Genomic DNA, 27869 nt, shown 5'->3' with positions numbered 1-27869 from the left:
TGGTCTCCAACAGGTCTGTCCCCAACTTGTACTGGTACATGGGGTTGTTCTTGCCCAGATGCAGGACTCTACACTTGCCCTTGTTATATTTCATTAAATTTCTCCCCACCCAACTCTCCAGCCTGTCCAGGTCTCTCTGAATGGCTGCGCAGCCTTCCGGCATCTCAGCCACTCCTCCCAGTTTTGTGTCATCAGCGAACTTGCTGACAGCGCACTCTAATCCCTCATCCAAGTCATTAATGAATATATTGAATAGAACTTGTCCCAGTACCGACCCTTGCGGGACTCCACTAGACACAGACCTCCAACTGGACTCTGTCCCATTGACCACCACTCTCTGGCTTCTTTCCTTCAGCCAGTTCACAATCCACCTCACTACCCGATCATCCAGACCACACTTCCCCAGTTTAGCTGCGAGGATGTTGTGGGAGACCGTGTCAAACGCTTTACTGAAATCAAGATAGACCACATCCACAGCTTTACCATCATCTATCCACTGGATTATGTCCTCATAAAAGGCTATCAAGTTGGTTGAGCATGACTTCCCGTTGGTGAAGCCATGCTGAGTGCCCCTAATGATCCCCCTATCCTTGATGTGCCTAGAGACAGCACCAAGGACAAGTTGTTCCATTACCTTTCCGGGGATGGAGGTGAGGCTGACCGGTCTATAGTTACCTGGGTCCTCCTTCTTGCCCTTTTTGAAGACTGGAGTGACATTCGCTTTCCTCCAGTCCTCAGGCACCTCTCCCGTTGCCCACGACTTAGCAAAGATGATGGAGAGTGGCCTAGCAATGACTTTCGCCAGCTCCCTCAGCACCCACGGGTGCATCCCATCAGGGCCCATGGATTTATGGACGTCCAGATTGCTTAATTGGTCCCTGACCCAGCCCTCATCAACCAAGGCAGATTCCTTCTCTATCCTGACTTCTTCTGGGGCCTCAGGGGTCCGGGGCTCCTCAGGACAGCCTCCAACAGTATAGACAGAGGCAAAGAAGGCATTCAGTAACTCCGCCTTCTCTTTGCATGTTTTCGGTGAGCAAATGATCGAGCAAACCCACAGACTGGGTGAAAGTGTGGGTCTCTATGCGCTCCTCAGTGCCTTGGTGTTGTCATCCATGGGCTTGTCAGCTTAGTCAGAATAATAGGTGTGAAAAGAGTCACCAACTTGATTGAAAGTCACAATGCTTTACAGCAAGGTGTTCTCCTGTACTTCTATACAGCTACTGAGAACTTGCTTCACTCTTTTCTGCACAAAAATCAGGCCTAGAAACTTTCCTTTCTTCTCCATCTTTTATAAATGTTGAGTTTCTCATGCAATCAAATCACTCTGGGAGATGAAACATGAGGAAATTCCTTTTTTCCTGGCATCCTGTCCATGGTCTTCCCACCCCCGTAGCCCCCATCCCTTCCAGGTTGTTCCCCCTTGGGAGGGACCTGCCCAGTGCCAGGTTGGAGACAGCCTGACCCCAGTCACTCCACAGAACTTATTTTTCCTATCTGCTGCTTGAATCTGCCAGGTGCCTTCTTCATCCCCTACCTCATCTTCCTCTTCACCTGCGGGATCCCCGTCTTCTTCCTGGAGACGGCGCTGGGGCAGTACACCAGCCAGGGAGGGGTGACGGCATGGCGCAGGATCTGCCCCCTCTTCGAAGGTGAGTGGTGTGAGCCCAGGAGGACACGGCGAGGTGGGGGGATGCGGGGCCCTGGACGAGTGATGATGCCTCTCCCCACAGCCTGGATTGTTACGTACTTCCACATGTTTGCTACGCACCCCTGGGGATCCCAGAGTGGGAGGTCCACCACCTGCCCCCTTTCCAAAACCACGCTGGAAAAAATTGATCGCCTTTCTCACCAAACAGTTCCCATCATCACATTGCATCCCAGTATCCTTTTTCATGGCCGCGGCTCTGGCCAGGAGCTTTGCGCCCAGTCAAGATTGTCCTCCAAGAGCTAAATGATGAAAATGCCTCTGGCAGTTATGAGGAACCTAAAATGTACTCCTGGTTCTTTAAGTCAATGCTATGTCATTTTCCTGAGTTTACAGATGGCTTAAAACCTTAGCGGCGAAAGGTGTCAGCTGTCTTAATAAATCATTACCAGTCAGATCCACTTCTAGCACTGTTTCAGCACAGTCATCCAGCCTCAAGCAGCTTTTCATGATTTCTCTGGAAGTCTGTTTTATTCTCCCTGTGTACCAAAACCTTCAGATGCTCCTGCAGCACCTCCCAGAGAAGGTGTGTGGTGTTAATACAAAAGCTTTCCAAACAAAAGTGAAAAGGGATAAGCGAACAAAATAAAAAGTGAATTTTGGTAAAAGAGGTGTTACTCAGCAGGTGGAGCACCGTCATATGTTTCTGTCCCTTTGGGTGGCTTTCCAACCATAATCTGCCCATCCCCGGCCCAGTCTCACTTCCACTGTCACCCTTTCACCAGGGAAGGCTGTGGTGGGGCAGCAGAAGGAGGGGGTCCCCGAGGACCCTGCTTGGACCCTCACTGATGTGGCATGGTAGGCTTCAGGGAGGGGATGATGGCTCTGGTGGCCGCCCCACTGGCATTCATCTGGCAGCACAGTCAAAATGCAGAGCAGCAGATGAAAACGTTGAGTGAGCGCCTCCCAAGGGGAGTCCCGTTCCCGTCCCCTGGCGCGTGGGTCACCTGCCTTCGGGGCTCGCTTTCTGCAGGAATTGGCTACGCCTCACAGGTCATCGTCATACTGCTGAACTTCTACTACATCGTTGTCCTGGCCTGGGCCTTGTTTTATCTCTTCAGTTCGTTCACCATCAACCTCCCCTGGGGCAGCTGTGACCACGAGTGGAACACAGGTGGGTGCAGAGCCCCCTCCCAATCCTCCACTGGATCCTGGCTGAGGGAAACCTGCTGCTGCCCAGGGCCAAACCTTGGGAGAGTGGCTTGCCCCTGAGTGGGTGGGACCTCTGGTCATAGGTATGGGATGTGCTGGGTCACTGCAGTGCTGCTGGCACTTTTGGGGAAGAGGCTCGGTTGATCTGGGTCTTTCCTAGAGACCACCAGTTCTGGCACTGCCTAGCCACTGGCTCTTGCTCTGGGTTCCAGCCACCATGGTCACCTTCATTCTTGGCATCTTCCAGCCATCCTGTGCTGTGTGTTAGCCATAGACCCAGTGCTGGTTGGGACTGCTCACTGTGCCCACTGGAAGGAAAAACTAAATGCCATTGTCTTAATTGTCCTAGGTTTCATGCTAGCCTTACCCTGGAGGAGACTCCTTTTGTGAATCTTTGGGACTATACAAAATTTGTCTCAGAGTCAATGTCAATGAGTGTTGACACTGTGGATGGAGAGAGAGGGATTTTCACATCCTCTGGTATTCCAGCCACCGCTGCTTATGCTCCCTCTCTCCCTTGGCCTCTCCCACAGAGAACTGCATGGAGCTCCAGAAGGCGAACTCGACCTTCAACGTGACCAGTGAAAATGCCACTTCCCCTGTCATCGAGTTCTGGGAGTAAGTAAAGGACAAGCTTCTACTCCCCGTTCCTCTGGGACATACCTTCCCTGGCCAAGGAACAAACCATGCAGTGGCACATCCTATTAGCCCATCCTTGCCAGAAGAGGACACAAGAGAGGAAGCTGGGCGGGTCAGAGTGAAGGCTCTCAGGGGCAGCACCATCAGTCAAGGGTAACATCACTGGGCTTGTGGTGTTTGTCTGGAGCTGTGCTGGCATGCCTCAGAGCCATCTGACTTTGTCCTCCTCTGATGCCATATTCCTGTCCCTCTGGACCTTTTGGGCTTCTTGGTCTCACTGACCTCAGTGATGGCTAGCTGACTGTGAAAGACCTTACCTCACCGACGCTTTGTCTCCTCTGGTCTTTGATATTTTGTTTATTGTCCTTTTCTCCCTTATTCCTCCTGCTGTTGCACTCTCCTGTCTCCATTTATGCTGCTCCTCTCCCTGCCTACTCCCTTGTTCTTCATTGCCAGCTGTGAACTTCCTTATACAGTTGCTTCCTCCCACAAAGTAGATGAATTGGCTGCATGTTCCGCATCCTGAAGCTTTGGTTTGGACTTACCTAGGGTGTAAACCTCAATAAAATTAGTGGCAATCCTTCAGGGTGTAGTGACCACTACCCTATGGTTTGGATTACAGTTTATGTATCTGTCTGCTGGATTATCCATTGCTTGTGTTCTGTTTGGAGCAGTCTGCCCCATGCAGTCCTTGACCAGCCTGATGGCTGCATCCAGTGTAACCATGCTCAGGACACAGGGCCCAAGACTATAGGTGGGAGTGGGGTGAGATCTGTGGTGATCCACAAAGCAGCAGCTCTGTGATGGGTTTTCGTCTGCATGTTTTGCAAGCTGTAGCGTGTTCAGCTGTTGAAGAGAAGACCTTAAAGCCCTGTGATGTACTGCAGGGGTCCGTGCTGGTGATGCACTAGATGATCTCTTTGCTTTGAATTTGTGCTACTGTGTGATACCAGCATGTTCCCAGGAGGCTCTGGCATGGTGGGTGGTGACTTTTGTGTGTGGGCTAGTCTTCATCTTAAAAATAGAAAAAGACGTGACGTTTTCACTTTGGAGTGACTAATATGCAAGCTACCCTGAGGAGACAAGCTCACCAAAATCAAAATGAAGTGCTAGGGTCAGCTTACTTCACACTGAAATTTGCTCCCTCGTTTTCATTGTTTTGTCCCCTTGTGTTAGTTACCCTGAGGTACAGAGTAGCTTTTTTTTCTGGTATGAAGGCATAGGCCTGTTGGCTTGGGATCTCTGATGAACCTCAGCATCTCCTGGGACAACAGGCCCAGTTAAGCACTGAGCCCTGGCTAATAGGCTATGCAAGTAACCCCTCTGCTGCCACTGTGAATTTGCCTTATGCCTTTAGATGGATGGAGGGCGCTGCCCTCACTGCCCTCAGCACTGCTGCTGGGTGCTGTCAGCAAGCGGAGCACACAGTACCTCCAAGGCATCCCTGGCTCAGTACAGGGATGCTGTTTTTAAACTTTAAAATGTAAAATTTTCTTTGTCTCCTGTGTGCTCCCTGAGCCTGTGCTCTCCCTCTGCCTGCTGCTCACATGTGATTAGATGGCATCTGCCTTATAGACTGCTTTTCCTGAGGGTGGCTGCTGGAAAAGTTGATGTTCCCATCACTGCTGTGACCATCCCTGTGCTACTGGGGAATAAGCTCATGGGACTTGAAATTTCCACTGTCCATTGCTTCTGATGCAGCATCTTTTCCTGTCCTCCCTCAGTGAGAAGGTAGGAGGCCACTGTTTCCTCGAGAAGCACTGACCTGCCAGTGGGCTGATGGCACGCTTCTGAGGCCTCTTCCAGCTGCAGTACAGTGCCTGGTTAGTTACGGTCCACTGGCACCCTTTCCCCACTGATTACAGAGTCCGCTTCCTTAGAAGCAGGCAAAGAGCAACATGATGAAACGTATCTGGCAGAGCAGCGTGATTTTTCTAACCCCTCTCTCATTCTCTCAATCCACCACAAGGCTGTGGGGCAGGAAAGCAGGCGGTGTGTCTTAGACTGCGGTTCACCAGAGCATGACCTTTATTTTGGGATAATCGCCGTCTTTTGCAGCAGGGCAGGCATTGCTGCTGGGCTCCAGGGTAGTGCTTGTCCTTCTCTGCCTGTCTCAGGCTTGGTGTTTTGGGACTGCATCATGGTATTTCACTCAGATCCATCTGTGTCGTGTAGGAGACGAAGGAGAGTGAGTCTTCTGTAAGTGATGAGGAAGATGTGACATACATGTGACATGGAAAGCTGCTATATGGCCAGGGTGAGACCATAAGACCTTAGCTGAACCAAGATCCATCTACCCCAGGATCCTATCTTCACACTGTCTGAAAGAGGATGCCTGAGATGGCCTCTTCTGACTGTGCAATGGGGACTATTGTGGTCTTCATTGGGTCTTAGTCATGGTATGGGGTGCTATGCTGCTCTGGGTCCTGAGGTGAAATATGTAGCTGCTCCTAAAGACAGAAGTGTGCTATGGAGAAGGGGTTGGACAGCTTTGCTTCTTGGGTGGTCCTAATGGATTCTGCATGGTAAGTGCATTTTATCATTCACTTTGAGGTTTGAAGCATGTCAGAAATGTAGGTGAACTTCGTAATGTGCATGAAAAAGGCCTGGACAGAGCTTGTGTGTGCAAAGCGCTGCATGTTCTTGTAGAGAGAGAGCTCTTACCCTAGAGGACAACACAGATGAAGGGTGGGAGGAGGACAGAAGAAGAAATGTCTTGGTCCAACAGGCCAGCACTGGAGTGAGCGTAGAAGCAAGTGTCCATATGTGATCTACTGCTACTACTACCAGGCTGGCAGCACTTTTAAGAGGGGAGAACTGCTTGATTCCTCTGAGGCTTGGAGCTCAGACCTGGGCCTTGTTAGTAAGACAGCTCTTCTCCCCAAATCCATCAGGTGCTGTGGAGGTGTGGTGAGAACCAGTGTGGTGCAGGGAACATTAGTGGCCAACATCAGTGACACTTGGATGTTCCTTTGCTTCCTCCCAATGCAGGAGGAGAGTACTAAAGATTTCCGATGGCATCCAGCACCTGGGCAGCCTGCGCTGGGAGCTGGCTCTGTGTCTCTTGCTGGCGTGGATCATCTGTTACTTCTGTATTTGGAAAGGGGTCAAGTCCACAGGCAAGGTGAGTCCTTGGTTCAGATCAAGTCTCTTCCCTTGATCACAGCTGGAGCACTTGATCTACTTACCTTTTATATGTTCAGAGAGGTCCTAGGGATCCCCTGAGAACCACCCTCTGAATAAGCTGGCAGGAGCCTGTGGGGCTCAACTTGAAGCAGGAGTGTGAGCCAGGCTCTGTGTTCTGGGTAGGAAAGGATGGGGGTGCTGAGACATCTCAGAGCATTAACTTCCAAGATCTATATCTCCATCTGGTCCCTCTCCATCCACAGGCCCAGGAGACCCTGCAGTCTTCCTATTTATGAGGTGGTTTCATGTTCCCTTCCCTCTCACCACAGTGTAAGCAAGCAGCATATTTTTGCCTCTGCTGGCAAGTGCAGCTGGAAAATCTTCAGATTCATTAGATAGTAACAAAGGTAACTCTGATGGTCTCAAAGTCCTCTCTGCCTCATTGCTGTGGGGATCTTCCTTTTTTCTTTTTCTTTGTCCCAGCTCTTCCTACAGTTGCTCATATTCCCCAGTAATAAAGGTCTCCTTTATTTTCCCCACACTAGTCACCACAGAGGTATTTCTTTGAATGCTTCTGGGAAGGGTTGGTGTGACTGTCCAGCTCCATCCAGCTCCTGCTGTTGCAGAATGTGCCACTGTCATTTGCACTGACCCCATTACTTAGTTTCTCCTACTGCCTCCTGACCCATTCCTAGCCAGCTTTGTCTGGAGCCAGCAAGAACAGATGGAAATGAAAAGGTTTAGTATGTTATCTGCCTAAATGGTGCCTTCTCTGCATGCTTTGAACAAGACCTCATATGTGATGGGGTGTAAATTTTAGCTGCATCCATTTCCATCAAGTTGATGGCGTGGATGTTGCAGTTTCTCCTGCTTCCAGAATGGTCTGGGATTATGAAACATGACAGGGAAATCAAGCAGCTTGCAGAGATGATGTTTTCTGGTTTCCATGGAATAAAATTAGAAGAAAAGAGCAACTGCTTGCTGTGGTGGCCTGGTAAAAGAAAGCAGAGGCAGTCTAATAGCAGCAAATATGATACTAAGATACAGCAAACATAGTGTGGGAAGTGCTGAGAACAAATACAATCTATTTTAGATACAAGTTCTAGGTTAAATGCAAGTGCTTTTTAGCAAAAAAGGACTAGTGATGGTGAGATTTTATCTTCCTGAAAACAGAAAACTTCTTTCAGTAAAGCAACAGAGTCCATAGATTTATCAACCCTCCGCATATTTAATAATACAGCTAAAATGATGGCTGTGGGAATACAATCCCACTGGGGAAGAGACGAACCTTAGTTCTGGGGATTTGTCTGTGGAGGGACAGACACCATGAGCTGAAATCACCCTAACTCAGAACAGCAGCAGCGATTTGCACCCTCTGACATGGGGACTTCCCGTCCCCAAGGACCGCTCACAGATGCAGGAGGTTGTCACAGATGGAACCACTTTGCCGAGGCATGTGGATCAGATTCAAATAAAACCCTGGATGTTGTTGAGCAGCATGTGACAGAACGACCACACTGATCCCGGCAAGGTTCCTAGTGATGTAGTTAGTGCTAACAATGCCTGAGAAATAAAAAGATTGGGTCTGAGCCAAGCACTGAGTAATATCTCATTGGATCCAGATGTTCCTGTTGCTAGATAGAAGTTTGGCACTCTTCATCCAGAAAAACATCCTCCAAATTCAGGCCTCTGGTCTCAGTGCAGATGTGAGTGACTGTTGAGTGAAAAGCTCAACACTCTAGTTCTCGCAGGCTGTAAAGCATATAGGACATTACCAAAATGTGAATCCAAATCATATGCCAGACAACTACCAGTTTGTATTCTGAGCTCCTAAAACTGATGTTATTTAGAGATCCAACCAAGAATGTGCAAACTGGTGTCCTGGAAGAACGTGCACTGGGGTTCAAAGACAATGGGTTGTTTTTATGATTTTTGTTTTGAATCCTGCTTTCATGAGCCAAGAAAGATTAGACTTGCATCCTGTCATTTCCTGAAGCCAGAATTTGGTTGTGTGGTAAACAGAGGGATGATTGTTAAACTTGCAGGACCTGCAGATTTGATTAACTGTCACTGAAATGCTCTAAATCAGGGACTCCTTGAAAATTTGAGAATGAACTGAACGATGGTGTTTGCCTGTGTTGAAGAACTCTGTCCCTGGGTTCCTTCAGTGTTCAGGATACAGATTTAGAGGGACAGGGATGGATCTGCTCAAACAGACAGCTCAGGCAATCATGAGCCTCAGCAAGGAGGTGTTTTTCACTGACTTCTGTGGCATGACCCATGACTGCTGTGATATATAGAGCAGGAAACATGGAATGCATAGAAAACCTGGAGCTGCAGACAGAGATTATCATCTAGTAGTATGATTTTTCAAGGATGGGATATCTCAAATCCTTCTGTCCCTTGTGCATTACAAAACTGAATCACCGAGACGTGTGTATCTTGACTTAGAGGAGGACTCACATTGCAGCATCAGGTGCTTTGGACACTGCTTTATTCAGATGGAGTATGTCATAGTGGTTCCAGAAACAATCTCCTTTTGAATCACTACTCAGATCATAAGGATTACCCAGGGGCAGAGTGAAAGTGGATGTAGTGTCCAGGGAAATCATATGCTTGTTCTTAGTAGGACCTTCTCTAATGCAGAAACTGCTGTAGCTGTGGCAGAGCCTGTGACCCCTGCTCAGGGATGGTGGGCTTTAGGTGGATTTTGAAACAACCCATTCTGGATGGATGGGTAGATGTGTGAAATAGATAATTTTACTTTATCACATTTTGTGGTTCCTCCAGAGATGAGCTTTAGCTCTCTGGTGTATAACTGCCAAAGCTGACAAAAGAGCTGTAGAGTGGCACTCAGGTGAAGTGTGCTGATGCGAATCCTTGCTTAGCAGATTCACACAGGAAAAACCTGAAGGAGCAACATTTCTTTTTTTTGGCCTAGCGTGATACAACAAACTTAACTTTTTGAAGGTGGTCAATAAGTCTTGAATGTGCGGGAGCAATACAAAGGAATTAATGACACTACTTGAATTGCTGAGGAGGCTGCATGAGCCCTTGGTATCTGTTTGTGTGGGAAACACAGACTACAACATGTTGTTGTGGCACACTACAGCAATTAGCCTGAACAGTCCTGAAAGTACCCTGGTGATCCCCAAATTGAATGTTATATTTACCAGATGTGGAGTCCCTGAAAGGCTTTGCTGATATTGGCCTGCAGCATTCCCCCAAGGGATGTGGCTCCTTTGCTAGAAGGGATTTCAGCCCTACCTGAGTACGTCTGCATTGCTCATGGGGCTAGGGACGTAAAAAGCAAGAGGTTAGGGGTCCTATTTGGGTCTGCATGCTCGGTGGCAAGTCTGAGACATGCTGCCCTGCTCTGCCTGAAACACCCATGTTGGGTATTTGAACAGGGGTCAGTCAGTCAGAGGCAGTGGCTGCAAGTTGCTGCCATGGGGAACAGTGGGCACAAGCCAGTTGCCTGTGCCAGCCCTGGGTGGGGGACCCTCAGCGTTGTCCCTGGTGGTCCTTTGGTAGCAATCATATTTCAGCGTGTACCTCTTACGCGCACAACCCTTCACCCTTGTCACTAAAGACTCAGACTTTATTTGGGGTTGGGATGTGCAGATGGATACTGGGGACAGCTCTTTATCTGATGCACAAGGATATTACACTGCTGGCTTCAGTAAAGCTACTCTGACTCCAACCTCATGACAGCCTGGCTCAGGGTCTGGATTGCTCTTAGGACTAGAAAGGTTTTCTCTGGCTCCAGGCACGCCATGGCACATCACAAGTTTCCTGGGTGCATTTTAAAATGCATTTCTTTCTACTGCAGGCAACAGCAAGGTGCTCAGTGAGGCAGCCTGACCCGTCCCCTGCACATCTGCACCATCCCAGGGGTCGGTGCTGTGCTGCTGGCTGGCGCTGTGTGCTCCAGACCCTGCTGCTCGCTCACGCTTGTCCCTTTGTCCTCCTCCCAGGTGGTGTATTTCACAGCCACGTTCCCATACCTCATGCTGGTCGTTCTGCTGATCAGGGGAGTCACCCTGCCTGGGGCGTCCCAGGGAATCCTGTTTTACCTTTATCCAGACCTCAGTCGCCTCAGGGACCCCCAGGTAAGCTGGAGGGGCATCAAATGGCTGAGCTGTGTTTCCATGGATGCCTGTGGCTGTCTTCTCTCCCTCCTTTTTCTTTTCTCACTTACTTTCTTCCAATTTTTTCTTTCTGTCTCCTCTTTTCCCCCTCTGTGGTCAAAAGGCAGGGCTGTGATATCAATGTGTAGTCTGGCAGTCCCATGCTCTCTTGCCCTTGGCCTTCACTTGTGCTGTTACCATATTTTCTAGTCTGAGTTGGGTCTGAATTGCCTTGGGGGTATGGGCAGTGGGATTTAACCCTTCATCACGAGTGGTGCCAGATATCCCCCAGTTTCTTGGGGAGACTCCTGTGCTGCAGAAGCAGCCTGTGCATGGGGTGCTGCTCCACACTGTACCAGCAGCTCACGGGGACAAGCCCTTCTCCTGCCATGCTTGCTCCAGCTTCCCTGAGTAGCACGCCGGCTGCATGGATGGTGGGAGCTGTGGCATGTTGCAGCAGTTCCTGGGGACCCGGCTGCCCTCCTCGCCTCCCTGTCCCCAGTGAGAAATTCCTACCCGTCTGACGGGAGGGTCAGTGCCCGACTGCTGCTTTTAATCTCTTTGGGACAAGTTTGTCCACGTTAAATCCTGGCTCCAGCTGAGCTGCTGTACCAGCCTTTGTGTGAAGGTGTTTCCAAAGGAGATTAAAGGGTGCCTGCCTGGAAAATAGGCCAGCAAAACCCTTCCTAACCCCATTAACTCTTTCTGGCCTAACCCCAGTGCTGCCTTGGGTATTAATTTTGCAAAGGGGGGCGTAAGTGTTGGGAGGAGGAACGGCTCCAGCTGATCCTGCCCTCCCTGATGGAGGAGCAAGGATCCCTGTGGGTGGGGGTAGCAGCATCTCAGGGGGCTGCTGGGTGGCATCCCTGGGTCTCGCCTGTGACACGGGTGCGGTGTGGCTCTGTGCAAGTCAGTTTGACTTACGACTTCTGATCCGGGGAGCTAAACAGAAGCATCCGGTTTCCAGCTCCAGGCGGTCTGGTTTTTATCATGGGAAGGACTTGGAGTTCATGCTCAGCTTTCTGGAAGTCACTCTCTGGTCAAGGCTGTGCCTGGGCAGGGGGTGAAAAGCCTCGTTTTACGGTGCCGGCTGCTCTCTTGCTCTCGGTTTACTTGTGGACAGGAGGTGGGTATGACAGCTGCACCTTGGTGTGAGGGTGCAGCAAGGCTTGGAAGGGGGTGAGGACAGGTCTGTGTTTGTGGCTCCATTCATGCTGATGAGGTGCGAGAGACCTCTGAAATAAAGTAACATTTTCAAATGGTGCTCATTCACTGATGTAAAGTCCTGTTGTTACTTTGGCTGTGTCGCCCAGGGGACTGAATTAAACCACTTCAGGCATGGCATGGTTTTGCTGGTACTAGCTGTGTCCTCATTAGGGCCGTCCTGGCAAACTTTTCCAATTACAGACTGAGCTTTAGAAACACAGCTTCCTTCCAGCCTGGAAAATGCTAATGCGCTGGTGGAAAGGCAGAGTAACCCTTCAGAGCAAGAGGAGGGCTTGTCCTCGACTGGGGAAGGAAAATTTGCTCCTTCTTCCCTGACTCCACCGTTCCCCGATGAATGCTTTACTTCTGCAGGAGAAAAGCGGGAGTTGGTAGCAGTGGTTGCCTTCCTCCACCATGCTTTAACCTTTCTACTGAACCAAGTAGCAGGGCTTGGGGTTTCTCTTGTGTTTTTCCATCAGAAAGGGAAGGTCAGGGTTTTGCCCCAAGCCCCACACGTGTATGGCTGTGCCCCCCTCTCTCTGTGCAGAGGGCTGCCAGGACAGAGTGAGTCCTGGCAGCTCGTTGGGGCCAAGTCGATTATAATTCATTTGCGCTCAGAGGATGGCAAGTTGTAGTTGTTTACCCACAATCCTGCACTGCCCAGAAAAATGGAAGATTCTTTAGTGCCTGGGAAGGGATTCTGGAAAATAAAAAAAAATAATTAAATATACCCTCTCCAATCTGAGCCTTGTCATAAGACATCTCAAAGGGAGGTTTAAACAAAGGGCAAACAATATACAAGGGGATCGAATCAAAACTCCTTTAAAGTATATGGAAAAACTAGGTGAAAAGAGGGGATGAATCATTTAGCAGATTCTACCAGGGGAGCTGCAGCAACTGAGGAGTGATTAAGTGTCAGAATATCAGACTGGTGTGTGGAAATCATTGCTTTTCACCTGCCAAATGACCTTGCACAGAACTGGGAAATCCTGCTTACAAGAGCTCAGACTAGCTGGTTGATTGTGGTCTCTTCTGGCCATGCAGTCTGCAATGCCCTGAATCTTCCTACACTTTCATTTTCTAAATCTAGGAAATGCTTATAATTAAAATGGTAAATAAAATGCCTTTGATAGGTAGGTCAGACTATACAGAGAAACTGCCAAACAAAAGTTTTGAATAATGAAGTCCAGTTCTGTTCAAATACAAGCATGTAACGGCAAAACCACCAAAGATATCACCTATGTTGAACTGTATGCCCCCAAACTAAAAAGTCCAAAAAAACAACCCCATAGTTTGTTTTTTATTTGTATAATATTTAGTATTATGATGTTAGCATGTCAGCCATGACTAGGTCCAAATTTTTTTCCCCCTTCTTGATTGCATTTTCTGTGCCCCAGGTGGTTCCTACTTTTTTCATAGCACAGGTTGTGTTTTAACCAAAAGGGGGTCTCCGGGTTGTTTGCCATTTCCACTTTTGATCATTCTGTCCTTTGCAATTAACTTTGTGGCAATTTTATCAATTGTTTATTTCAGTAGATAACACTGGGGATTTACAGATGTGATTACGGAGAGGGATGCACAGTGTGATCCACTAGCAGGAAGCTGAAATGAGAGGAATTCAGAGTAGAAGTAAGGTTTAAGTGTGGGAAACTTGTCATTAGAACTTTTCTCAGGCGCTGGCATGCTGTCCGTCGCTTGAAGCTTTCATACCATGATCAGACATCATTTTAATAGACAGAGAGGACTGATGGGCTTGGTGCAGAAAGTGCCAGCAGTGTGTTTGGGTTTGCTTTAAAGAGAAGAAATGTAATGGTCTCCTTTTAGTCTGGTATCAAGTTTCAAGCGATTTTAGCTAAATTTCTTCAGGTTTAGTGAGTAAGAATGAAGAAGGAGTAAATTCAGTATCCTCTGAGCATTTCCCTCTCTGGAAAAGCAGCAAATGTATCTCAAAATGTCCTGCTCTTGTTTTCCTCTTGAAATTTCCAGAAACACCTTGCTGTATGTGCTCGTACCTTGCTGTATGTGCTCGTACTTAATCCAGTCTTTATATAAAGGATGAACTTTCTATGACAACCTGCTTTCCATCTGGCCCAGCCATGCCAAAGGCCCTGTCGGGGGCTGCATCCCTGTTCTTGGGGGCAGGAAAGCTCCAGCAGTGCCGAGGACCAGCAGAGCACCCGCAGCTCTGCAGACATCCCATAAGCAGTCCCCACCGCCGCACCGGAGACCCAACTCTGCACAGCACTGTGCCAGGACACCCTGACTTGCTCTGCGCAGCTGAATTCAGAGCATTGCCTTCATCCAAGCTCTGCTTCTCATTGTTTCTCCTTTTCTCATCTGCGCTACTTTTCAAATAACCTTCTTTACCTGTCTCTCCTTTCTTTCACCCATTTCCCTGACGGTTGCTTTTTGGAGCAACGTTTGTCCCTGCAGAGTGCCCACAGGCTCCTGCTTCCTGATGGAAGTGGCAGGAAGGGGAAGCAAGAGATGAAGGTGTCCCCAGCTCTTCAGGGGTCTGCCCACTGTGCCTGTGGCCAGAGAGCAAGGCTGATGGGGTCCAGCTCATGGTTTGCACCAGAGCAGCTCTTGCTGCCGAGGCTGCGCTGAGGATAAGCCCCTCGGGCTGCCACAGGGAGGATGGGAGGTGCATGCATCTTGCAGGGCTGTGACCTGTTGGGTTAACCATGGGCCCCCTTAGCCACGCTGGGGAAGGGGTCAGAGCCCCCAGGTCCTCTCCAATTCAGGCCCCTCCTGCTGCTGCTCCATAGCCAGCGAGAACTGCTGATTCACAGCGAGAGGGGAGGCTGACTGTGGGCCTGCTAAATATTATTTGTTCCCCTTATTTATTTTTTTCCCAGCAAGTCTTTAACTTGACCCCGTGCACTCGGTTTGTGCTGTTGCCAGCCCCCCGCTTCCCCTTTCTGAAGGCGAGCTTGTTTGTTTTCATGCTGGAGGGCGACCTGCTGCGCCCTGCGTTGATGCCTGTGCTGGTGGGGCTGCCGCTGGCATGCTGCCATGTGCCCTTGCACCCCAGCCTGGGACCCTGTGCCCGTCCCCCCCACCACCGGCCCTGGCAGAGGGTCTGCAAGCCCGGGCACCACTGATGCCCTTGCCTGGGGGGCTGGAGGGAAGGTATGGGGTAGCAGGGAGGGAGTGCTGGTGGCTCCTGCAGTGTGCCAGAGGGGCTTGGGACTGGTGTTCTCTCCTTCACTTTGCCAGAGCAATGCATCCACGCAGGGTAAACCACAGCTGTATTTACCTTGTGGGGCTTCCTCATCCTCCTCCTCCCACGCCTCTTGCCAACCCTGCCAGTGTGGGACCCGGCTGTGCAGCCCTGCTGGGTCTGATCTCAGCGCTGACATAGCAGGAAGGGATACAGCTGTCTTTCTGTCCGCCTGCAAGCAGTGGGGCAAGGGGGACCGTAAAGCCTGGCTTCCCGGCAGCAAGGAGCATCCCTCAGAGCATCCCTCGCCCCTCCGCACCACCTTGGGGTAGGCAGCTGTGCTCTGCAGGATGAACCAGAAACCTGTTTGTTTTCTTGTGGTGTTTAAAGAAACCCAGCAGTGGGAAAGCTCCCCGGGTGTAAAACGTCCCTGTGGGTTCATAGGTGCCCCGAGGTGTGGGAGTTACGTGAGGTCGGTGCTCACTCGTGGGACATTGCAGGGGCCTTGTGTGCCAGCACAGGGAGGTTAACTGGGGAACAAAGTCCCCATCCCTGATTCCTAAGGAGCCCAAGGACGTATTTTGCAAGCTGCTGGGGCTTAGGGCTGGGAACCTTGGCTGGGTATAGGGCAGGCAGAAGGACCAGGACTGCTTCACTGAAACATCAGTGGCTCATTCCCTGCCTCGTCTCTCAGGGGGTAAATGAGGACAAGGGAAAGCACTGGCCTGGGCTGTGCAGCATGGCAGTGGGCTCTTTGCAGCAGGGCCCCGGGGCCATACAGCCCTACGCCATTGCAGTGCTGTGGGACGTGGACTGGGTCTTTGGGCTGGGGCCTGTGGGCCAGTCCTGAATGAAGGGGGAAAGGTAATAATCTGGAAATGGTGCCCTGGGCATCTTAAGGTGAAATCTTAGGAATCAAGATCTCCCCTTTTAAGGCTGGGCTGAAGTGATGTGTTTGCACGGTGCAGTGGGTGGCTGGTGGGTAGTGCCAGTGCCACGGGCTGAGCCATGATGCTGGGTGCAAAAGAAATGGTGGTTGAACTGCAGCTGAAGTCTTGCATCATTTTTGCTCTCTGGTCTGTATCACACCGAGCATGACCCTCCAAGCTGCATGTGCCCACTCTGTGTTGTATCATCTCTGCTTGCTGATGGGGACGGTTTGGCACTTCTCAGTGTGGCACCTGTATTTGATGTATGAGATGCACTGGGGTTCAATAACATTTTGCTCAAAAATGGTCTTTACTGTTATTTGTAAGTGCTTTGAGATCTTCGTAAGGAAGGATCTGTTTCAATACAGGGGGCTGTTAAATTCCAGTACATGTAATAAAGTGAATATTGCTGAGAAAATTAAGGGGCGAAGGAGTATGTCCTCTTATAGGCCATAACCATCTTGGATAACTGCAGCTCAGGTGTGAAGGCTTTGGCTAAAAACAGAGAGTAGGAGGTTATTACAAGTTGAAGTAAACAACATGTTCAAGGAAATTGAATTATGAATTAAATAAACTGGATGGCTTAGTAAACTGCAGACAACAATCAAATCAAAATACCCATGCTGCCAATGTGCCAGCAAATCTGAACAGCATAAACTTTACCAGTCTTTTTGGGAGCAGTGGTCAGAGAACAGCAGCATGCTTTTATCTGCAGGGGAAAGAGAGCCCTGCCTGACCCCAGCGTGCCCCTTTAGTCAGAATGGAAATATTAAAATAATGAGACGCTATTGATCAGCAGCACAGGAAGGAAAGGAGGGTCTTGGAAGGGCTGAAAAAAACATTTCTCTGAGTCACTGTGGGAAGAGAAATGAGCACAGGCATCAGGTTGGGGACAGAAAATCTGGGTTGCTGTTTTCTGAAGTGAGTGGTATGTGTAGTCCCTGTGAGCCCACGGGGCCAAGTGGGCAGCGGTGCTTCTTATGAGGGGCTTGAGGAGGAGGCTGGGCCACAGATGGGCTGAGGCTCCTTCAGACCTCAGCGATCCTGCAGTCCTGGGACTTGCTGCCGCTGCTCGGCTCCATCCGTAGTGGGTCAGGAGCATCCACGGCGTCAGTCTCATTGCAGTCCGTTGACCCCCAAGCGATTTGAGAACTACCTGAGGGCTGGGAAGGATGCAAATGTGGCTTGGTCTTTGGCCCAAGAGCTGCAGTAACCTTTTAAAATGGGAAATAATGTGCATGCAGCCTGAGCTAGTGCTCACATTCATGCTGCCTAAGTAGGATCATAAGCTCTGCAAGCCAAGCTTAGATTTATTTACTGTTTGAGCCACAGGCTGCCTTGCTTCAAATGGGAGCATATGCTAAGGCAGATCCTGTATTCCCTAAAGACACCCCTTTGGGGCTGGGCTCCCACACAACCCAGTGTGCACCCCATGGGTGTTGTGTTGGGTAGAGCAGGTAGCGGAGTGGGGAGCCCACAGAGCCCTTGCTGGTCTCTGCTACACAGTCAAGGGTATCACTGGGTTTTAGAAACGAGCCACTTCATAAGCCACAGAGCTAATGAAGCTTGGTATCTTGATATTTGGCTTCTACCATGCCTGGTAAAGCACCAGTTCTTTTCCTGCCCCTGGGGTATTTCTCATATCTCTTGCTTGTGTGATTTATATGATATTTAACACTGCTTGACTCTTCCTCCCTGTAGCTTTCTGCTCAGTAGGGATGCTCAGGTCCTGTCTTTTTCCTGTTCCCTGGCTGTTGTGAAAGTCATAGGTAGTTGATATTCTTGAGGTTTCTACCAGCTGTTAAACCTGGTTGAAACTTTTCAACTGGGTCCAATGTTATGGCAAGCGTGGGGTAGGCAGTTTGACAGCAAAAGTCTTGTTATCTTGACAAATTGAACTACAAGGGCTCCAAAACCCACGAGAGGGTGTGATTCGAGCTCAAATTTGGTGAAAAAACAGAGCTCTAGCAATGAACAGCAAAATAAAAAGCAAACCTAACCAAACGTTTCACTCCGATCTCTGCAAAGATGCTGAAATTATTGAAGAAAAAGTGTCAGCTGGTCCTGCTCACCTCAGTGCCTTGCTGTGCCTAAAATCTAGCTGAAAAGTGAAGGCTGTACACTTACTGCCCACAAACACAGTGATGCTCTATGAATCAGTTATAAAAAGGGCTTTGATTTTTTTCTAATCTTTTTGCAATGCAAAAATGAACTAATACCCTGATCTCTAAACCCACCTCCCCATGCAGCTCCTCCAAAAAGAGTAAAACACACTGAGGTCAATTACTTTTTCAACGTCCCAGTGCCTCAAACTAGCTGTCCCAGTCCCACCGCATCGTCTGTCCCTTCCTATTCCACAAATCAGAAATTTGATCAGACTCCCTGTGAAATTGTGAACAGGGTTTCCATGGATCAAAGAGAAGGTGGTGGGGCTGAATGTTAGCAGAGTTGCTTGCAGGACAGTCAGAGAGAGTAGTTTCACCAAATCTAGCCCTACCCGTGCTTTGCTTTCTCTCCCTGCGGACTGCACTGCTGGGTCTTGCAGCAGTGGCAGGGAGAGGATTTGTTCTGTGCAGCTGTCCCTTGAGCTAAAACCAGAATTTCTTCCAGAAAAACACAGCTAATGGGGTTGTAACATCCCTTTGTAAGGCCCATCGGCCTAGGAAGGAGAAGAGGTAAATACGAAACAAGACCTCTCACCACATGATTGCTCTTTGGCCAGTATGGAAGAGGGAAGGCAGAACCATGCATTGGTGAGGGTGGCCTGAGCAACAGGGGCATCTGGGCAGGTGCTGCTCAGCTGACCATTGCCTCAGGCCATGAGGTCTTGGCTGACAGATAAAGGTGTGATTTGGAGTCATCAAAACAGCTGTGGTGCTTTCCATTGACTTCTGTTCTTCTCAGAGGGGATCCTGGCACAAGCTTGGTGTTTGTCTGAGGGCATACCAGCACTGCTACTCTGGGGAAGGAGGGTATAGACAAATGGAGACTTTTCTCATTGAAGTTGACCCAATAATACTTTTCTTCTGCTTTTCTTTCCTGGCTAGCTTCTCTTTTGTCTCTAGAATGTGGCTGCCCATTGGTTAAATGATTGTCTTATCTCTATTTTTATAAACCCCTCAGGAAGAAAGACCTTAGAAAACAGAGGGTTTAATTAATAGTCTTTGTCATTGCTTCATTCCTCACTGTTGGTTCCTGCTTTTGCTGTTCTCTGCAGAAGACAGAGGCAGTGGTTGCATTGGTGACTGTACACAACTAGGCTTTCAGATCAAATTTGGCACTGACAAATGTCAGCTTCTGAGCACTGGGACATGTTATTGACAGCGAGAGCGAAGCAGAGTTCAAAGGCGCCTTGTGGGACTAACTGCATTCTTGTATTTTCTTCCAGGAGCTGTCTTTTGCAAACAACTCTGTTGAATTCTAGTACTCCTCTCTTTCCCAGTTAATTTTATTTCAGGTTTTGGAACCTTTAAATTAGGTCTTGGAGAGAAGGGCCACCACCAGAAGCTGTATGTACCTGTGCCACCCAGTGGGAGACCAGGCTTGCCCAAATTAAGTCCCCCTCTTCTGCTAGCAGAGGGCTCCTTTAGCTCTCGTGGAAAGTGTTCATTTGGTCTCTCGCTGCTGGGAGGCTCTGGAAAGTCACAGGGTTCTGCAGATTTGTCCAAGGAAGAAAGAGATGATGATGAAGAGCCATACATGCTGTGGGTTTGCAAGGCTCCTGGTGCATCCCTTCCCTTTGGCACTCTTAGCACCCCTTGGGTACCTCACTGTACTGTAATTCCTGGCACTGTAATAACCTGCCCCTAGAAAAGGCTTGTCTAAATGCTGGGTATTGCTGACCTCCTGATCACTGGCCTTTCTGCTGGTTATGGCAGCACCTGGGGCTCTGCCTCTTTGCATCTGTGCAGTGTCTGTGCTCCATGTTGAACTTGTCTTCTCACCTGTGTTTGCATCTCCCTTGCAGGTCTGGATGGATGCAGGCACTCAAATCTTCTTTTCGTATGCAATTTGTCTGGGATGCCTGACAGCTCTGGGCAGCTATAACAAATACCATAACAACTGCTACAGGTAACCGGAGCACGGCTCTGCTGCCTAGAGCCTTCCCCTCCCTGAACATCAGTGCACATAGGCTGGTGAACTGCTGGAGGCTACTGGTCTTTTGAAGTGTTGTGTTTTCTGTTTCTACTCAAGGCATAAGAAAACTCTTCTCAGGTTTTCTTGGGTTTTCTCAACCCAAATCCAGCTCTCTGTGCTTTCTACCCAAGGGAACTTTCTGTCCGTGCCTTGGATGACAAACCCCCTCTTCCACGTCAGCTGAGACGCAGAAAAGTCAGATCTTCTTCACTAGCTTTGTGACCCCAGCTCACACCACAACCTTCCCTATTACATGGGTGCATGAGTAGCCATAGGGGAAGCAGAGCTGTGAGATCTAATGGCTCTAGACTGGAGTCCTTTCACCTTGTGATTTATCCTTCCTAGGTTCATTTGGACCTAATGTCTTGCACAGTTGTCAGTGCTCTGGGTTCCTATGTGCTTAGCTATGGTCTACATATAAGCTTGCAGATATCACTTCTGTCTCTTGTGTACTCTCCCTATGCTGGACTGCGCTTGAACAGAGATGGACCAGGGTGCCAAAGAGAATCAGGCTGTCAAATTGAAGTGGTCAGGTGAAAATAAACTCATTTTGCTGTAGGTGTATCCAGCATCTGGAGCTGCATCCCCAGGGGTAAAAGGCTAGTGTGAGTGGAAGAGGCCACCTCTAGGTAAAACTATCCACTTCCCTTCCCACCCTTTCTCTGCTGACTGTGTTGCTCCTGGCACTGGGTTCTCTCCCATCTTTTGAATTCAAAATTGTGGTTGTTGCTGTGGAAGGTCCAGGCGGACCACTGGCTACATGGTCCTTGCTTGGCATCTTTCTCTCTCTTTACCTTAGAAATTCACTCCTGCTGTAGGGATGCCTCACCAACAGCAGCTGGGCTGGGACTCCTTTTCTTTTTCATGCCCCTTCTCCCAGATGCAGTTTTGAGAGAAAAAGCTGTAGGAAAAGAAGAGATAATGAATCTGTCTCTGGCCTGCTGCATGTCCTTGGGCATTAGCCGTTTGCATCTCCAGTCTAGATGTGTAGCATGGAAATGATGACAGGGGCTGCTGAGCAGCAAGGTTGTAAAGAGCTTCTGTAACTGCAGCTGGGAGATGTTATAGAAAGGGGAGAGATGTCTGTTCGCACACAGACCCTTTATGCTATTTGGCTTTGCTAGGGAGATTGTTCTTAGTTTCAGTGTCAAACCTCCAACCAGCCTGTTCGAGGCATGGACCCAGTTTTAATGAGTCAGTCCTGTGCTCTTCAGCCTTGCTTTGTGTAGGAAGACAGGATTGGGCTTTAACAAGGCAGAGGGACACCAGCATGGCACCCCACTCAGTTATCCCAGGCCAGGTGTAACCTTTGATGACCTGGAAGAGAAAAGGATGCGGGACCATTGTTCATATGGTGGCAGTCCGAGAAGGCACCAAACAGCATAGACCATTTCTCATTTTCTGGGACAGTAAGGGATATCATCAGGGCTCCCTTCTGGGTGAAAATCTGGAGACTCCTCTTTGTGCTGGCCATTCTCCACATGTTACCCTCCACCATGACACCCCTTCCCACTTACTACATGAGTGGACAACACCTCCCAGCTCATGCCTTTCCAAGGAGGACTTGACCTGTCATGCATCTATCTGGGGGAAAGAGGGAGAAACACCAGGAAGGAAGAGGAGCTATTTGAAATAAATAATAATTTATATAAAATGTCTGAGAATACAATTTGAGTGGAGAGCAGGTAGTTTATAGCAACCAGAGAAATGAGGTTCTGGCACGGGCTTCCCATTGGTTTAGCTGAGCTTGATGGAGCGTGACAGTCCTTACCAGCCAGGAGATTTGTGGGGACTCAACCTGCAGGCCTCTTTCAGTCTCTCCTGCCTTAGAAACCAAGTGCAAAGGCAGAGCAATGGTGTTAGGTGCTGTGCAGTCCTTGACAATACAAAGAGCTGTGCTTTGGAAGGAAGAATCTAAATTGCTATGTCATGAGGGCTCTGCATGAACTGTACTTTCTCTCTAGAAATGGTTGCAGACCATGAATAGATCTAGTTAATGCAGGGAGGAGCATGAAGCCCCAAAAATGCTACATACCTGAAGAATGATATAGAAAATCACACTGGATTTGTAGAGTAGCATTTAATAAAGTCAGAGAGGGCCATGAAATGCCAGAAGGCATGTGTTCAGTTTGGTTCAGAATATCTCAGAAGGATGCTGCAAATGTTATTGTTGTCCCCAGGGCTGCAGTCCCAAGAGGACTAGGGAGACTGGAACGTGAAAAGGAATTGGAAATATAAGAGATCTTTAGTTTAAAGAGTAGATGGATGAGAATGAGATGAAACAGAGACAAAAGGTAATAGATCAGAGAAAATAAATTGGATGGCTCTGTTCATCTTTTTCTCACAATGCAAGGACCAGGAGATATCTAGTAGTGCTGAGAACCAAGATTGTAACTGGTCTGAGAGATCTATTAAGAAAAAAAAAACATGCCTCCTTCTCAGACAAAAATAATCTCTGGTAGTCTCTGCTACAGGAGGGACCAGAGGAGAGAGAGGTAAAAAGACAAAAATCAGGCCTTTAGATGCATAGCAAGTATCTCATGAGTGAGGAGCTTAGGTGGGGAGTGCATCTTTATGCTGTCCTTGGAGAAGGCTTTGCCTGGGGGAGATCCTGCTGTGTTGCCCACCCTGGGGCATCCTCCTGCAGCTCCTGGTGCTGAGCTGAGCTGAGCTGTGGAGGGGGCTGGGAGAGAGGCCCTGCTGCAGGCATGGTGGCTGAGGCAGGAGAGCAGGTGCTGCCCTGGGCGGCTGCCATGGGTTGTGGGTCATACCTGGACCCCCACCTGGCTGATGCTGTGCCCCCTCCTCCCAGGGACTGCGTAGCCCTCTGCTTCCTCAACAGTGGCACCAGCTTTGTGGCCGGCTTTGCCATCTTCTCCATCCTGGGCTTCATGGCGAGGGAGCAGGGCGTGCCCATCGCCGAGGTGGCCGAGTCGGGTGAGTGGGGCTGCGGAGGGGACGGGGCTGTGGGGGTGCTGCTGTTTGGCCCCCCTCAGCGACGGGAGCCTGCTCACAGGATACCCACCCTGGGGCAAATGATATTGCAGCTGCAGGTTCCCATCCTGGCGGGCAGCTCTGCTTTCTGCCTCCAAAAACCAGGGAGGAACAAATGAATGCAATAAATATTAAGATGCAATGGCCATGTCTTGAGGTCAATATAAGCTGCCTACAAGGGTTAGGGTTAGGTAGCTGCTGTCTCTCAGTGGGGGGGTGAGGTGCCTGCGTGGCATACTCCCAGGCTTGTGCTGTGTTCCCCTGGGCTCAGAGGCTTTCCTGGCTCGCAGCCCTCGTGACCGTGATGCAGCTGGAGCTTGCCGTCTCCCTTTTCCCTCCCTTCCTGCTGGGCTCCTCCACTTCTCGAGGAGCCTGGGTTCCATGCACAGTGCTGGTATAACCGGAGCGAGACGCTGCATGGCTGCAGGCTGTGCCTTGGCTGGGTGGCTGCCTCAGGCGGGTCTGCACCAGCTGTGCCGTGCCGCTGCTATGCTGCTGCCCGCTCTGAAAGCCCTTCTCTCTGCAGGGCCTGGCCTGGCATTCATCGCCTACCCTCGGGCTGTGGTCATGCTGCCCTTCTCCCCGCTCTGGGCGTGCTTCTTCTTCCTGATGGTTGTTTTGCTGGGACTGGACAGCCAGGTAAAGGCGTAAGTGCAGGATGATTCCCTACCAGATAAAAGCCACCGTCCCTTCAGTTCAGGCTTGAACTTGGCTGAGGGGAAGACAGCGGGGCTGGGGAGCTGGTCAGGATGGGCTGATGGAGGTGGGATCTCTGCTTTTTGCAGTTTGTCTGCGTAGAGAGCCTCGTCACAGCTCTTGTGGACATGTACCCCACCATCTTCCGCAAGAAGAACCGCCGGGAGACCCTCATCCTTCTGGTCTCCATCCTCTCCTATCTGGTTGGGTTGGTGATGCTCACAGAGGTATTTTGGGCTCAGACCACCTGCTTGGTGCTTGCTGGGTCTGACTGCCCCTCTGGCAAAGGGGGGCCTGGCGGGTGGTGGGGTCCATGCTGAGGCTGGGAGCTTGCTGGTGAGCCCCATCCTGCTGCACAGTGCCTGTGGCATTCACTTCCAGCCCTCACCCCTTGTGCCAGCCACAGTCTTGACACCTCTCCTGCCAAGACTGATAATTGAAGTTCTGGACAGCCCATATTTTGGTTATAGATTTATCTTTACTTGAGCCAAACCTTTACAGCTGTAGCCTGTTGCATGGTGAGGAAAACGCCTTTGTCCTCTTTCTTCCTGGGGGAGCTACATGAACACTTGGTGTAAGGAAACTTGGTGGGCCTGAGTGTGCCCCGTCTCTGTTACGCTGATTTTTCTATATATTCCCCTTGTTGTGATTTATTGCCTGGGAGTTAAACTGTTCTGGTTTAAAACCTTTAACTCCTCCTAGCAGTGTGTGTGGGGATTGATGCTGCCATGATGCTCTTTGCATCTTCTGTTTTCATTTGGGCATAATTTTGAAAAAGCTGCCTTTGATGTTGCACCTGCAGCTTTGTGCCTGGACGCACTGGCAGGTCCGTGTTGCCAACAGCCTTGCAGACCTGGGCAGTGAAGCAGCCAGGCTGCCAGCCTCTGGGCACACAGCAACAGGCGCTTGCAAAACTGCATGCACTGCTACTTCCCTGGGCAAATTAGGAGGCTGAAGTAAATCAGATGCATTGGGTCGCTTGAGGAGGTTTCCACCCTCGCTTCCAGCTACAAGAGTTGCTTTGGTTTTGTCTTGTCCAAAAATATCTCCACAATCCCTGGCAGTCACTTGCCCTGCCCTGCCTTGGAATATGAAGGGTTGCAGAGACTCCCGAGAATAGGGCTGCTGCACATCTCCATCAGGCCTTGAGCACAAAGGATGTGGCCTTTGCTGTTGGGTAAAGCCATGCCCCAGAGAGAGGAAGGTACCTCCAGTTCTGGGGAAGATGTTGAGTTTGTTTCCTGCTCTGGCTGGAGCTTTTCGCCTGTGCCTGATTCCTCTCCCCTCTCTTCCTCCCCACCTTGCCTCGCTGCCCACTTGGCCCTTCCCAGGGTGGGATGTATGTCTTCCAGCTCTTTGATTACTATGCTGCCAGTGGCATGTGCCTGCTCTTTGTGGCCATCTTCGAGACTCTCTGCATCGCCTGGGTCTATGGTGAGTATGAACAAAGGGCGGGTCCCCAGCTCTCGTCTCTCAGGCTCTCACTTGGTTCATCCTCAAAATGCTGCTCTGTAGCTCATCTTGGCAATTGCTTCGCAGTGCAAGGCAGTCCCCTAAACCCTTGCTTTGATGCCCCTGGACTCAGCTTGTGGGGGCTTCCTCACAGCAACGCCCAGGGGATCTGCTTGGCAGATATCCCCAGCATGTTCCACTGTGCCCCTGCTTTTGAGGCCCTCCTTCCCTGGGGACTTGGACCTAGCTGGGAAATCTTTTCCCAACCTGTGTATAGAGGAGTCTGAGACACACAAACATCTTTGAGAGCCCTCTCTCAGCCTTGATATTCACAAGCGATGGGTTGTGGGTTCAGGTCCCAGCCTGGGTTCAGGCCCTAGCCTGGGAGATGTTGAAGGGCTGGCCCTGCTGACCCACGGGGCTGCTCTGGGGCGAGAGGATGCTAGTCCAGGACAAAGACTGAAGCTGGCCACACTTCTGGTGAGCTTCCCAAAAGGGCTGTCGGCTGTGCTGAGTTTACTGCCTCATCTTCTGGGGGGCATCCAAACAGTGGTGATGCAGGACCCTGGACATGCAGACCCTGCTACCCTCCTTCCCTGGTAGCAGCGAAACATCCTTCCCCTCTTCCACAGGTGCCGAGCGTTTCTATGGTAACATTGAAGATATGATCGGCTACCGGCCATGGCCCATCATCAAATACTGTTGGCTTTTCATCACCCCAGCAGTCTGCATGGTGAGGGCCCACAGGAAGAGGAGCTGTGGGGAGGAAGAAGGGCAGAGCTGGGTGCCTCTGAGATATAGATACCTACATATATACAGAGGGATGTGCATATGTATAGGGGGTTATGTGGTCTGTACTATGGGAGCGTGTTGTTCTGTGTGTTTGTGGCTTTGGGGGCCAGGTGTGGGGCTAAACAACAGGGAGAGGGGCCCAGCTTAGCAGTGATAGTGGTGCGGGCTGGTGGGGTGAGCTCCTTGCTGCCATGCCCAGTGCTGCACATGGGGGCTGTCCCAGCAAAGCTTGCTTGACTGGTGTCTCCTCTGTTGCTGTCCTGGGGAGCCCTTTGTTACCATGAGACTCTGTGCAGGTGTGGACTTAGCAGGAAGACCTCTCTTGGATAATGGTGTTGATATTCTTGCTCTTTTTCTCTTGGTCTCTTCCACCTTGACAGGCAACCTTCTTATTTTCTCTTATCAAATACACCCCGCTGACCTACAACAAGAAGTACGTGTACCCATGGTGGGGAGACACCCTGGGCTGGCTGCTGGCCCTCTCCTCCATGGTGTGCATCCCTCTCTGGATAGTCTACAAACTCTCCACCATCAAAGGCTCCCTCAGAGAGGTGAGGCTGGTGCTCTGGGATCAGGTCACAGGCTGTGCTTCCGTGTTGAAGTCCAGGCTTGCAGGGGGATCATTTGTGTGTTGCAGGTTAATTAGCAGGGAGTCTAGAACAAATTGATTGAACGAGTCCATTGCTATAACTGACTGTTGGTTTTACTAAGTTCTACCTGTCTGGAGGGCTACTCCAAGCTGGCTGTTGCCTCTTGGTGTCCTTTATTTATTGCTTCTGTCTCTTTGCAAGAAAAGTTCATTAGATGGAGAGGATAAAGATGATGTCCAGTGCCTCGAGTCAGTTTGGAGGCTGCCCTTGACTGAGGCTTGGGGACCTGCTCTGAGAAAGCTCCAGATCCCATGAGTGTTGTGGGCAGCTGAGTGTTAGTGGCCTGGGCCTGCCCAGCTCCTGGAGCTGCTGTGACCCATTGTTGGCTGCCCTGAATGTGCCTTGGGAGAGCCAGGCACTTGGCAAAGCAGACTGTGCTCAAGACGGGCATCCCGTCCCTGCCATGGCTCAATGGAGGTTTCACAGACACGCTGATACCCCAGGATCCCACCCATTCTTTGCCTCCTGCATGTGCTCAGGAATGGGCTGTGACAGCAATGGGCCCCTCATCCCTGTGTCCAGCATGGACAGGGAGGAGTGGGCACAGCTGCAGGACCATAGCAAGGGCTACACTGCATGATGTCGACGGTATCCCCTTACGCATTTGCTGTCCCAGTTAAAGCCAAACCTGTGTGCACAGGCTCTCCCTTTGCAGCCTGTGGGGCGTGAACTGGAGGTAGTTGGGCACCAACCTTTCTTTAGACTACTTGCTAGCCCTGGCCTGGAGCAAATGGAGGACAGAGCTTTCCTACCGTGTCTCTGGTCTCACATGCTCGCTGCTTGTCTTGGGACTTCAGTTTCTGAAGTGCTGACTGTCCTTATTTGGGACATCTCTGGCGTTTAGGGACCAGACCTGCAGTCCTGCCTGGCTGGCTGAATGATACCCATGAGTGGAAGGGGAGGGCCCAGGTCACCTTTTGTCCTTGCGGCTGTGTTCAATGCCTGCCTTTGCCTTCCAGAGGCTTCGCCAACTCACCTGCCCACTTGAGGACTTGCCTTCCAGGCTGGGCATGGGACAGCCCCTTCCCTCCACCAGAGCTGGCCTCCTGATGCTGACAGAGCTCGAATCTCCTTGCTAGGACCAGTGTGGCTCTC

General features: G+C 50.3%; 1 protein-coding gene across 1 annotated transcript in view; it reads left to right on the top strand.

Annotated features, from left to right (window-relative positions):
• The window catches only part of LOC137663329 (sodium- and chloride-dependent GABA transporter 2), a 32862-nt gene extending 5009 nt beyond the window's left edge, over nucleotides 1-27853 (top strand). Inside the window, exons 2-14 of the mRNA XM_068400437.1 lie at nucleotides 1518-1652; nucleotides 2682-2822; nucleotides 3394-3478; nucleotides 6491-6623; nucleotides 10603-10737; nucleotides 20021-20124; nucleotides 23003-23127; nucleotides 23711-23823; nucleotides 23970-24107; nucleotides 25212-25314; nucleotides 25965-26065; nucleotides 26505-26675; nucleotides 27734-27853. Coding sequence (XP_068256538.1) covers nucleotides 1518-1652; nucleotides 2682-2822; nucleotides 3394-3478; nucleotides 6491-6623; nucleotides 10603-10737; nucleotides 20021-20124; nucleotides 23003-23127; nucleotides 23711-23823; nucleotides 23970-24107; nucleotides 25212-25314; nucleotides 25965-26065; nucleotides 26505-26675; nucleotides 27734-27853 — 1604 coding nt within the window. The remainder of the gene's footprint in view (nucleotides 1-1517; nucleotides 1653-2681; nucleotides 2823-3393; nucleotides 3479-6490; nucleotides 6624-10602; nucleotides 10738-20020; nucleotides 20125-23002; nucleotides 23128-23710; nucleotides 23824-23969; nucleotides 24108-25211; nucleotides 25315-25964; nucleotides 26066-26504; nucleotides 26676-27733) is intronic.
• The last annotated feature ends 16 nt before the right edge of the window (nucleotides 27854-27869 follow it).

This window comes from Nyctibius grandis, chromosome 5, assembly GCF_013368605.1.
Source record: "Nyctibius grandis isolate bNycGra1 chromosome 5, bNycGra1.pri, whole genome shotgun sequence".
Taxonomy (NCBI): domain Eukaryota; kingdom Metazoa; phylum Chordata; class Aves; order Nyctibiiformes; family Nyctibiidae; genus Nyctibius; species Nyctibius grandis.
The sequence above is the reverse complement of the archived record's forward strand: the minus strand, read 5'-3'. Positions and strand labels throughout refer to the sequence as shown.